This window comes from Cyprinodon variegatus, unplaced genomic scaffold, assembly GCF_000732505.1.
Source record: "Cyprinodon variegatus isolate N-32 unplaced genomic scaffold, C_variegatus-1.0 Scaffold778, whole genome shotgun sequence".
NCBI lineage: Eukaryota > Metazoa > Chordata > Actinopteri > Cyprinodontiformes > Cyprinodontidae > Cyprinodon > Cyprinodon variegatus.
This window is the reverse complement of record NW_015151231.1, coordinates 201,905-215,611: the sequence shown is the minus strand read 5'-3', so window position 1 is coordinate 215,611 and position 13,707 is coordinate 201,905. Positions and strand designations below refer to the sequence as shown.

Here is a 13,707-nt window from a genome sequence, read left to right as displayed (position 1 = left end):
AATAGAAATTCATGAAAATCTTACGGGAATGCAAACCTCATAAATCCATACTGCTGGACATATATTCAACCTTATTATTTATTCAGTGAATGTCATCAGTGTCAATGTATGTTAGATACAGGCAACTCTAATAACTATTTAAAGCTAACCATTCAATTTCTCTGCAATGTTACCAAATTTGGCATTAAAATAGAGTTTAATGTTGCAAAGTACTTGGAACACAACCCGTCAAAAGATGCCTAGATCTGACAGCAGTTTTCTAAATATTTGTAATCCAATGTAGCTCCTATTAGTATCAGTGCATATAACATATAAATGTGCTCCCTTAGAGACATTTCTGTTTACAAGTGTTTTTCCTCACTTAAATTTGGTCATCCTCAAAATAATTCAAATACCAGACAGAGAGAGCCAGAGCAAATAAAAATGCTTTTTGAAGTAATTAAATTCACAAGGGGGCTGGGGGGATAAGACAACAGTCTAAATAAGTTTGGCTTGATGTGAAAAGTTTCCATTCTTTTATTAATATTTAATTAATATTTGAATTAACCATATGAGCAGTAACCATATTTTTGCTTCAGTTGCACTTGTCTCCAAACTTAATTATTTTCAGACCTGTAGAATCAAGAAATCACCCAAATATGCTGTCTGACAAAATGGTACACATTTGAACATCTCAAAATGTATCGAATTAGCTCCAAATCAAAATATATGTACAAACAAATGAGAAACAAAGTCCAATAACTTTATCAGCCTGGAAAGAGTTATAAAGCTAGTTATAAGTTAGCTGCTGGGAGTTAAACATTTTTAAGTGCCGGTATTGATCAACACTAGATTGAATTAAAAGAACACTAACTATCAATTATTTGAAAAATCCCTATTGATAATTGAAATTAAACATATTAGGATTGAATTTATCTAACAGTGGTGCTCAGTGTCAAAACTTAACACCACACACTAGTGTTTAAACGATCAGGATTTCTGAAAATTGGTCAGATTTCTGAACATTATCAATTATTGGTAACTAATCCTATACTGTTTGATAGTAGTAGCACACCTACTGAAGCAAGGTTGAAATAAATACCAGGTCCTCTGAACCCCGTCAACACTTTACTAGTGTCAGTCAGGTGTTTTACATAAGGACACAATTACTGAGCTGGGATTTGAACCAGTGACCTTCCAGTTGCAGGAAGAGCTTCTGCAGAACCTCTTCTAATATAGTTTATTTTAAAATCCATACATAACAGAGTTGCTCTGCAGATTATCACAAACTCTTCAGAGGAACTAACTCTTGCAGAGTTGAATTAACATACAACATACGCTTTTCAACACTGACTCTGGAAGTTTAACATATTATATTTTGCAGAGTAAGGACTTGGGACTCCTGCAAATGTCTCTGAAATTCCTTTTTGATGAATAACACAGGAAAACTGGCCAAACATACCCAGTGGTTGTTGACTGTTGCACTTCAAGTAGTCATGCATGCAATTGCCAAAAAAAAATAAAATAAAACAAATTAAATAATACAATAAACGCAGAACAAAATCAAATTAAGGTCTCACTTGCATCAGTTTAAGTTAGTGTTCAAGATCTACCATGAAGAAGAAAAATTAGGTTAAAATGTCATGTAAGTGCAAAACTACTGTTTATAATAAAAAAATATAAAAATAAAAAAACACACACACCACCCCATTTAAACTCGTAAAATGAAATCTTGATGATTTGCTGCCTTTTCCTCACCAATCCCCTGAATATTTTCTATATATTTTTATAGGGAAAACGTTCCACTTCATTTGGTGTATGTCTCACAAAGCATGAGGGAATCTGCATAAAGTTAACAACAATTGTTCTGAAAGAAGTTTTGTCGAAATGTTTCCACTTTGATGTAAAACACTGTCCATCTTTGACAATATCCTGGTGATCTGATTAGCTATTAGTTTTATAGTGCATTTACCTTTTCCACATAAGTTAGCGTGGCTTCTCATATTACTACCGTAAATAAATTCAGCATTTCACAAGGACATTTTGCATTTAGTTAAGTTATCTTTATCCAATTACAAAAAGCAAAGGTGGAAAATAAAACAAACCCCGTAAGAGGATAAGTATTCTTCTTACACATTGTTATTCGGAAAAGAATAATTTTCAAGATAACTTCTGTGGTGCTCTATCACTGATATGCCCCCATTTTAGAGTCACCCGTCAAGCTGCTCATCGGATGTACTCTGATTCATTCCACCACAGTCAGAATCAGGACACATTTAGTAGATCCCATGAGGAGATACTGAACTGAAATGTAAAAAATATGTTAAAGATTTGTTGATGTGAACCATCTTCCATCTCTGTCTGAGTGAATGTGAGTCAGTGATAGATTTCTGTCTCTCAAAAGATGAACCACAATTGAAAGAGTGTTGTTTAAATAATCAAGATTGTTTTTACTTTTAGAACAGAAATTTCAGAAATAGAGTATTTCGTTCTTAAAATTAAGCTTCAGTGTTGCTAAGTGTGATGCTTGTAAAATCTTTTTTTTCCCTACAGATTTAGCCCAACTAAAATTATACAATTATGAAGAAAAACCAAAAAGATTTCCTACTGTCTATTGTGTACAGTATATAGCAAAAAATTATTATTTTGTCTTTCTCCTTTTACTGTATCAAATGGTAAAAAGAAAAAAAAAAAACATTTTAACAGCATGATTATTTCTCTAGAACAAACTCATGCCTATTAGTTCTCCATGATTTTCCCCTTATGTTTAAAAGCAATGTGTTTTGGCCTGAAATAAGGAGATTATTCCACCACCTGTCCCAATTTTCAGCATGCTTGCACCAGATCCGGCTCTTCTTCAAATTATTCGTCTGGAACTCGTGCTCCTCATGCATCTGAATCATTTCTCTGCTGTTGCTAAGAAAATCAGGTCACTTCTACACTCTGGGATCAAGTGTCAGTAATCTCTTTATATTCCCAGACTGAGCAAAAAGGGTCCACTGAGGGCTGACCCTGTAAAATGCCTGTCTGGAAAGTCTGATATGGTTTCTATTTTCTTTAAAACCATTGTTTATACAACAGCATTGAAGCTCTACTAATCCTCTCATATGTCAACAGTGTAAATCCCCTGACTAATTTACCCACAAATGTATTATTCTCTATTAATATTCCATCACATTTTACAATGTTCTGATGAGTCATGAAGAAAAAAATATAAAACTGAGAATATTTCGGAAAGTGACCCTACTGTTCCCTTCTTTGCTGTGTTGGATTTGTGTTTGTGCAAAGTATTTTTAGGCTTTTTTTCCACATTGTGAAGATATGTTATTCAGGTTCTTTTCTAGCATAGGAATGGCTCATGAAACGGCATTGAAGATCTGACCTCTTCAAAAGTATTATAAAAAAGTGACAAACCGAGTTAATACTTCCTTGAGTAAAATTACCTATTTAGAAATCAAACGAATGGCTTCTTTCACACATCAAATCCCAATTCATCCAAAAGAATTGTGTGTTCACGGATTTTTTCATTAAAAATACTTCAAAATAAAAAAACAGGACTGCTTTAAGACAATTAATGAAATTTTGCGGAGGGTACAATCTTTAATGTATCTTAGCAGGGTTTTATGGAGTAAATCAACCAGAAAACCAAAATTAGAAAACCAAATATTAAAAAAATCTATGTAAAATGAATGATAATGAAAATGTTTTACGAATAAAAACGTAAAGGTGCATTCAGCCCTCTTTACTCTGACACCTATAGGTCAAATCCAGAGCATCCAAATGTGTTTTAATTTCAGTACAATTGTTGCAGTTTTACGAAGGGCCAGTGGTTTGTTAATAAAGAATAATAACAAACACAAATGGAGACCAATAAAGACAGCTCAAGCTTGAATAGATTTATGGAGTAGTTTCAAACAAGAATAATCTATTAAATGTTTTTCCAAGCTGTAAACATCTAAAAAAAAAGCACTGATCCGTCCTTCATTTCTAAATGGAAATACATGGTTTCTATTTTGATCAACAAACAGGGTAACGAGGGAGAAGCAGCACCTATTGTCTCAGCAACTCATATGCAAATATGGGTAAATTATTCTTTATGAAAGAATACCAATAAGGAAGCAATTGTTCTATCTCTTAAAGGCCGGGTTGGGGATTTAGGAAAAGGGGAAATAATGTAATCTGTGCAGATATGACATGGTAGCAGCATCGCAGAAGCTGAACAGAGCTGAGGTGGAGATCATAGGGACTAATAGAAGTGAATGTTGCAAAAAAAAAGCTATAGGAGGCTTGAGAGTTGACAATATAAAGACCTATTATGTACTGTTAAAAGACTATTCCAGGCTTAGAGCGAGTTTACAGGTACTGAATCATAGCAAAAGCATCAATACTGATCAATAAACTGGTGCAGGTGGCCTTCATCTAAACATGCACAATAAACATATTTAAATGTTTCTTTTATTTTAAAATAATCCTGCTTAAATGTCTGTAAATTCAAGTGTGACTAAAAAAAGAAGACCAACAAAATAAGACAGATTGAAACTTAACCCACTAGTGAATTGTGTTGTATCCAGAAGACGCGGACGGCACCCTATGTGGTTCTTGAGGGCCCCTTTGCTTCCCACTGGCACTGCATTGGTGACCTGCTCAATTCTTTCAAACTTACGAAGAAAATGCCTGTGTCTAGATCTGCAAAGCTGATATAAACACATCCTAAAAGACCTTTGGCTGTAACGCCACACTTAAGTATCAATTTGACACTTAGATGTTGCCTAACAACTACTATTGTACTAATGCATGCAGACCCTTTCAGATTATTAGAACAAAACACATATTTTAAGCAATTTTAAAGAGGAAGTTCATTCTTTGAAAGGTGCAGCCAAAATGTTCATACTATAGAATACTGTTTAGGCTGCTGTGGATAACAATTCCAAAATAGCAACTTTGTTTAAATTAAAAATATTCAAAAAAAGAGTACATTTCTTGAAATATGTATTGTTTTATTTTCAAGACACTCCATGTTTTTTAAGCTAAAGGCTTTTATCTGTCCAGTTGCAACATATACTGTAATTTAATGATACCCCTTCATATCAGACAAGCATTTGTTCATATGAATGGAGAGAACCCCAGCCCACAATCAGTATCCTCAGACGACTAGAAAGGTGCCACAATGGTTTAATGTGATTCATAGCATTTGTCACTAGTGATGTTCGGAAACTTCTGAGCTTGAAGCTGATTGATATAAATATCTGGTAAACGATATGAGACAAGTACATACAGTAAACAATAAACTGCAACTCCAGCAGTGACTAGACGGAGTAAGAAACCAAAAGGCAGCCGAGGGCAACAAAGAGCACAAGTGCCTCTCGTTCCAGATCAGAGTCCATTCCTCCGTCTTGTTTCGTCCTTAGTAAGACAGTACTTTTTCCCTTCTGAGCTCGTTCGCCCATTTTCAATAAGCCAAGAGGTCCAATCTCTATATGGATCTATGGTCCTTTTCTTCATAAAGCTCTCATGAAAAACAAATATACAATAGATTAAAACAAGGGTCTCTTTTTTTCAGAACTCTCAGTTCTGTTTTCCCATGTTAACATTGTTGATAAATCAAATATACCCTAATGGAGGCAGAAAATCTTTGAAATGATTGTCTTTTCATAAAATACGGAATACATAGATTAACCAAAAAAAACAACAAAAAAAAACGAGCTAAACACAGTCATACACACTCTTCACAGAGGAGAAAGCACTATTTAAAATGCCTGCAATGCTTAATATTGAGCAAAAAAAACTCTGTCATTCTGACAGAACAAAATATACAAAAAAAAGAATAAGCAAAATATACAGTAATTCAACCAACAAGGAAAATCAAAGGTTTGTCCTCAGGGTGATTGTTAGAGGGAGAGCTGTGTGTCAAACAAAGGAGGAGAAGCCTGCGGTAGGAGCCGGAGCGGCACAGCCCAGGCTGCTGGGGGGGCGGTAGAGGGTGCTGTGCTGGCTGGGGGGGTCGGAGGACAGCAGTGAGGGGGTGGGAGTCCGGCTTCCCTTAGGCCTGAACAAAGTGCCCTGGCCTGGGCCCTGGCACTGGGGCTGTGGAGATGGGGCGCTCTGTGGAAGGAGGGGGGGAAGAGGGGGTACGGGTGGTGGGTGCGGGCGGGACTCCTTTTCCACAAGGGGCTCGGGCTGGGAGTAGCCATACGCAGGCGGACGAGAGACGCCTTTTTGCTGCCGCCGCCAGGAATTATAGTAGGTAGGGTCGCTGATGTAGTGGTTGACAAAGGAGTGGGTCTTTTGTCGGCTCTGATCCATCTCGTACTCGCTGTCGCTGCCCTGCAAGGTTGCAAGAGAAGAGTCAAAAGAGATATAACAAAATGTCATTCTATTTCTATTACGGAGCTGGTTACTGACAAAGACACAACTCTGATTTACGGCACAGCAGGAACCCTCTATTCACAACTGTAAATCTATTAATGCACTGTAAATATTACAGGGGCAGAACATAATTTCTATGGGGAATGTGTCAGATACACTGCAGGAGCTCACCAATTGCTCTGTAGAGCACAGACGTGATAAGTGTACACAAGAGCGTCCTAGAATTGGATAGAGATAGTGTTTACAGAATTATTTTTTTGCTTCTTCTATTATTGAGCTCATAAGTTATGAATGATTGTGTGGATGAACCCTTTATCATGCTTGCTCAGAAACAAAAACTGCAAGAAAAAAGGGAAAGCAAATTACTCCTGAAGAGAACATTAGACTCTGCTTGCATGACAAACGCTTACTCACACACTAGTGTGTTGAGATACTACGGCCTAGCAGATGTCGAAGGACCATTTGTTTGAACAAGTGGCAGGTAAACAGTGGGAGGCTATGCAGAGGAAAAAGGATAACACCAGGTTGTGTCACAGGGGAGAGCACTGTTTGTTCGGATCGAATGATGTTTTGCAGATAAATGAGCAGGACTACAGATGACTTGATCAGAATTTGCAAAAGAAAACTCTTTTGACTTTCTCAGCTTTTGGTTACTCTTATCGCCTTAAACCTTTTTATTGTTTATTCATTACACACACCTTGTAATGTGCTGGGAATACCTAAAATAATAAATAAACGTCTGCTAGAAAAACATTAATAAGTTTCAAAGACATTTTAGCACACAGGGGGGAACGGCAAGTAGCTGCGTACCATTTCCCTCCATAAAAAGTTGGTAATAAAAGATTCAGAGATGTCAGCAGCGACTTGCATATGCTAATAGGGAATACTTAATTTCCAGATGATCCACTTGAGGGAGATTGTAATGCAAAACTGTTTTAATTTATTGCAGGAAACACTGCCCCACAGTCATAAAACTGTCTAGTTTTTAGCAATAGCAAAGTGAAGTAAAATAATCTTTTTGTGAAAGGGTTACAACTTTTCCCTGGAGAAATTTGTCACTTTGAGAAAATGATCGAGCTGAATTGTACTTTTTATTCCTGTTCACTGCTTATTACAGAATTTAAGCCAAAGTCGCTACCTGAGAGTCAGAAACCTCAGAGGGTTTTTCAGTCAAACTGCTGCTTTCTGCAGGGATCAGGTCATTATACTTAGTGCTGACATCCTCATCTGAATAGTGCAGACTTCCAGGACTGGGTCTTGGAGGAGACCTAAAGAGATAGGTGGGGGTGGGGGGAGAGATATAACAGTTAGTATGATCTGAAATTTAAAAAAGTAGACTAATTTTAAACAATCGCGAGCAAACAATATATAAAACAAGCCATCCCCTTGACAAAACTGCTGTGGAGATCATTAAAAGTTTACAACTCATAGATATAAAATAACGTTTAATCCCTCCAAGGTTTTTAGAAAAGGAAAAATTACCACAGATTCACTGACAATAAAAATGAAAATGCTAAATTATTTCAGGGAACCACACAACTGACTAATGCATATTCCTGGGAGCCCTTAAATATATGAGGAAGACCAAAATAATTGCTACCCTTCTTTAAATCCTTGATAAAGGTCAGTTATAAATAAGCAGCAGGTTAAGCTCATTTCAACCTTCATGAGATGCAAAAACAAAATCCTGCACAAAACATTATTAATTTGCTCTTGAAAATCCACTTTGTCATGATTCAACCTGGATGATTTAAAAAATGAGACAAAGATTTACGGTTACTGCAGAAGAGCTCTGTAACTAAGCTCCGAGTCAAGCTGGACAAGACCCCTTACATCTATCTGATGTCTTTATGCCCATAAAGTGAAGCAAGAGAAGCATCCTTGTATGCAATCATTTTTTATTTCTTCTAAAGTAATGACTGTAAGGTCTGCTTAAGTGGACCGTAACAAAGTTCAACTGGGCAGCTACCGATTCTTGACTGAGCTGCATCAGTGGGCTTATATGGGAATAATGCCAATAAAGCATACAGAAATCTAATGAAAAATTAACCTTTTCTTTGCTTGATAGCTACGCTTGGTTTTTTGGAGTCCCTGTCAACTTAAAAACCACAACATTGCTTTGTTTTAGATGTAGGAAGCCTGAAGAGGACAGAAAATCCATGGTAAAAATGCATGGAAGTGCAAGTTTTACTAACACAAATGTATACAACTGCATGAACAAAACCATATAATTTAGTTGGATAATTTTCCATCTTGATGGACTGTCAGAGCATACAGATGCTTGGTTTTTTAACTATTTAGAAAACAGGTTGCAGTGTATAAAATGTGGGGGCCTTTGTTTTGAATTTTTTACTGTTCAGAAGGGTGTGCCACAATGATCTGTTTTGGGCCCCCTCTTATTTATCCTGTACATCAGGGGTGGGCAATTCCAGTTCCTGGGGGCCAGTATCCTGCAACTTTTACATCCATCCTTGGTCCAACACTCCTAAATCAAATGGCTCAATTATCTCCTTAGTATGCAGTCAGTTTCTCCAGAGTCCTCCCAATCATCTAATAACTTGATTCAGGTGTGTTGAACCAAAGGCACATGTAAAGGTTGCAGGATACCGGCCCACAGGAACTGGAATTGCCCACCTCTGCTGTACATCAACAATGAAACTAAGTTTATCTGATGCTAATATGCATTTGTATGCTGATGATACAATTATTTATTGATTTGGGTCATCTTCTTAACAGGCTGTTAATTCCTTACAGAAAGCCTTTGTTGCTGTACAGTATTCATTTATTAATCTTAAATTATTTCTTAATGCCTAATTAATAACGAACTGTAGAACCATGGCACATATCTGTGACCTTTACTCTTGGATGGGATGGCCATCCCTCTCTACGAGAAGGCAGAGTCATTGGTTAACTTTTATTTACCAGGCCCTTCTTGGATTACTGCCCTATTCCATTTGTACCTTATTTATACAGAAAAGCATTGGCCTCTTATGCCCTGAGATCCAATGATCAGCTGTTGCTCACGGTTACTTTTGCCCGCACAGATTTAGCGAAGAAGGACATTGTCTACACAGATCCTTGTGCGTGGAATTTTTTACGAGGACACTGGAACTTTACTGAGTTTCTATTTCTAAATGCTTTTAAGTTGAAAATGCAAGAATTTTAAACTGCTTCAATTATCTGTCATTTTTTTACTTGATATGTCTTTTCATGTAGATGTCATTTAATTTGATGGATTTCTGTTCAATATGTAACATTGCTGCTTCCTGGCCAGGACTCCCTTAAAAAGAGGTTTTTAATCTAAATGAGATTTTTTTCCCCCTGGTTAAATATAGCTTAATAATAAAACAAAAATGTACCCTGCATGTGTTGTTGAATGAATGTGAGTACTGTATGTTTGGTTATTTGAATGTAGCACTAGGGTTAAATGAATATTAAATGGTTGATATGACTGAAAGAAGATTATATAATATACCGTCTGGCCAAAAAGCTGTTACCTGGATTTAATTAAGCAAGTAGGTACAAGCCTACTATTGGATAATTACTGCACTGACGATTATGTTTCCGCTGGCAACAAGTTATTTAACCCCAATTGGTGAAATTAGTTGCTTCTCATTTCTTGTTGTTATGTTATATGACACACCCCATGGTTGTGGATGAAGATGTCAGTCTGTTTAAGAGAGTCAAATCATTTGCAAGCATCAAGCAGAGAACACATTTAACAAGATTGCAAAAACTACCAACATTGGGTTAAGAACTATTAAAAACCGGAGAGACAGTGAGGATCCATTGTCTTTGAGGAAAAAATGAGGCTGGAAAAAAAAATCCTGAAATGTTCTTTGAAATCAAAATGAAGCATAAACAACAGTAGATCTCCAGGTTATGTCTAATAGTGAGAGCATTTAGAAATGCGCATTGCAAAGAGAACTCATAAGACTGGGACTGAACAGCTGTGCAGCCTTAAGAAAACCACTAATCAGTGAGGCTAACAGGAAAGGAAGCTAGGAAGCATAAAAATTGGACTCTGAAGCAATTGAAGAAGGTCATATGGTCTGATGACTCCGGATTTACTCTGTTCCAGAGTGATGGGCGCATTAGGGTAAGAAAAGAAGAAGGTGAAGTGATTGACCCATCATGCCTAGTATTCACTATATAAGCCTATGGGGGCAGCTCTATGATCTTGGGTTGCTGCAGTTGATCAGGTCTACTATACGTTCAGAAACCTTCAAAACAGCTCCCTGTAGCTCAGAGAATAGACTTTAAAATGGATTAGCTCTTCAATACATAACAGATATGTTGTCAGTGTAACAGCCTCCCAGATTATTAAAGTCTTTTAGTTCATTCCTTCTCTGAGCACCCAGAACCAGAACTAAACACTGAGAATTAGCTTTTAGTTCCTATGCTCCCTGTTATCTGGAACAAACTCTCAGAAGACTCTAAAAGTGCTGCAGGTCTCAGTTCTTTTATTTATAAAAAACCCATTACCAGTACTTTAGAACCGCCTTTGACTTTTGAGGATAAACTGTTAGCTGAGGTATCATCAGTTTAAGCCTGTGGTCTAACAGTTCTATTTGCCTGTTTTTTTTTATCATGTTTTATCTTTACTTACTTTTATCCTGCGATTACTTTGCTTATATTGTACTATTTCATTTCATTTCATCATCACTACTGCACTTTAAGAAATGGAAATGTCATGAGAGCTGTACAAAACTAAATTTCGCTCTGTATACACTCTTTGTATACAATATAGCAATTAATGTTGTCGAAGTCTAACCACTTTGAATTGGATTTGTATTTAGGTGTGCTGTACCAGGGGTATGCATCATCTCCCCTGTAGCGCCACTGTCCTGCAGCTTTTGCATGTATCCGTGCTTCAACACACCTGAAACAAAAGGCTGAATCACCTCCTTGGAATGTTGCTGAGTTTAGCAGTGGCCTGTCCATTAACCATTCATTTGTTTCGGGTGTGTGCATCATCAGTGCAAGATCTTGATAAAAAAATATGCAAAACTGGGCAGAAATCAATCTTGTGACATTGCAGAAGCTTATTGAAACAATAGCCCAGCAAATGCATGCATAAATCAAAGCTAAATTTGGTCTAACAAGATATTACAGTATTTGATCCTGGTGTGGTGGTCTTTGGCCAAGCAGAATACTTTGGTCTCTTTACTGAGTACTATCACTTCCAACTTTATAAGATATACCATGCTTGTTGTAGGTTGCATCTCTTTTGCATTAAGAGGTGGCTTAACTCCTCATGGCATAGATTCAACAAGGTTGTAAACTTTTCTCTGAGATTTTAGTCCATACAGACATGATAGCATCATATGCAATGTCAGCTGCCTCTCACACAAGCAAATCTTACAAACATTACAACAGTATTCTTTTGGACAGAGATCCTGGTAACTGTTTAGGCCACTGGAGCACAGTGAATACCCAAAATACACCAAGATTATCCCTCAAGCTGTTACAGTACCAACAGCAGTCAGAATTACTAACATATATCAGGAAGTACTAAGGCTTTCAACAAATCTATCTGAATGTTGCTGTTGAAATTAGGACTTATTGGATCAGGCAATGTTTTTCCAATTAGCAGTCCACTTTACAATCTTGGTTAACTGTGTGAAAAGCATTTGAGTTCTCGCCTGACAGGAGGGGATGTTCAGCATACTTTAGTTGTAAATATTAGTTATTTGAAGTAATCTTACAGATCCTTTTGAATTAATCTTATATTGATGTAAAACAATCCTGAGAGTCTTCAAAGGTGCTTAATGTTTCTTTTCTCCTCTGATCAACCATGGCATAAACAACACAGCTGTTCATTGAATATTTCCTCTTTTTAAGACTGATCTGCAGGGAAAAAAATCTGAGATAAAATGTGAGAGGTTGAGCAATTCCAATTAGGTCATTCATTTGTGAAATACTCAGACAGGTCTGTTCAGGACCAATACACTAAGTCACATAAAAAATTCTTCTTCCCCAATCTGACAGTTTCTGAAGTAAAAGTATGTGCATTGATTTACAAAAACAGAAGCTAGATTGTTGCATGTTTTTAAAGCAAATTTTGAAGCCCCACATGATAATGGCCTTGGCACGGCAAACACATATATCGCCTTTAGGTTAAAAGGCTTGATGTGAGAGGGCCGACACTGATAAAGCAAGTCAGACATCAAAAAAGATGCACCCATGTGAGTGTGAGGGAGGAGGTGGCCATTGATCAAGAGCTCTGAGTTATTTAAGAGTGCTGCATTTTTTCTCCATTGCCATATCAGGCTAATTTATCCTTCTTTCCTTCATTTTCACAAATGTCCTGTTGGAAGTCTGCCCAGACCTCCTTCATTTGCAGATTGGACTTCTTCAAAGAGTAGGAGCATCCCGAGTGCCTTTGATCCCCTTCTTGTGCCTCCATGGTCAAGGAGAGCATGGCAGATTAACCTGCATTTAAATTCACCTTCCAGTACATTCCACAATATTGTGCACACCAATGTGCACAAGCACATCTCTGTTGAGCATTTGCTGTGACAAGATACAGACTGTTAGCCCGTAACAAAGCTCATTCATCTGACCATGACCTATGCTTCTAAACAAACTTCTCATGCTGCTGTCTGTGAAACCCCTCTTATCAAATGTTTAACTAAACATCACCAAACAACCAGAGCACCAAAGTCCTGCTGACAGTAGTTTATGTTAGAATAAATCCCACAGCAGAGCGACAAAGGCTAAAGGCCAAAGAAAAAGAAGCAGCTCTGACCCAAAAGCACTCTTTGTCTCAAGCAGAGATGAGCAGACAAAGAGCAGAGGCAGACACTCTTGAATGCTAATCGGCTAGTATTGTGCTGTTCTCATGTATAGTTTGCCGCTTCCCAAAACAGTGAATATAAATGAGTTAGGAGGAAGGAGGCTTGGTTTGGTGGCTTAAAATGTCAGGACTGACAACAGGCAAGGGAATAATACAAACTCTAAAAGAAAAAAAAAACATTTTAGAAATGGGAATAAAAAAGGTGCAAAGTGATCAGTTGAACACAAAATTATGACACATATCACACTCGTTTAGCTTTCCTTATGCAGAGCCATCAGTTGACATGAATATGAAAAGGAATCCATTTCAGACAATTTTGACAACAATAAATAACTCAACCAAATACACAGAAAAAGAGACTGGTTAACATCAACCCAAAACACACTGCAGTTTCTAAACAAACTAAATTCACCTGAACATAAACAGAAACAAAACTGACATTGATTCATGTACATTTTGTGAAAAGGGGTATTAAGAAGTAAAATTAATTTTTCATACCCCCTCTCCCTCTAGTTGCACTTAAATTAACTTAAAGTAGAGTAACCTTCCTGTTAAACTTGTAT

General features: G+C 37.1%; 1 protein-coding gene across 4 annotated transcripts in view; it reads right to left on the bottom strand.

The window, feature by feature from the left end:
• Positions 1 to 4,873: 4,873 nt before the first annotated feature.
• Positions 4,874 to 13,707, bottom strand: part of sdk2 (sidekick cell adhesion molecule 2) — a 123,198-nt gene continuing 114,364 nt past the window's right edge. For all 4 annotated transcript variants that reach the window (XM_015396146.1, XM_015396144.1, XM_015396143.1 and 1 more), the window contains exons 44-45: positions 7,484 to 7,613; positions 4,874 to 6,303 (exon numbers count right to left, since the gene is read on the bottom strand). In XM_015396146.1, the coding sequence (XP_015251632.1) occupies positions 5,887 to 6,303; positions 7,484 to 7,613 (547 nt within the window). In that variant the 3' untranslated portion in view covers positions 4,874 to 5,886. The remainder of the gene's footprint in view (positions 6,304 to 7,483; positions 7,614 to 13,707) is intronic.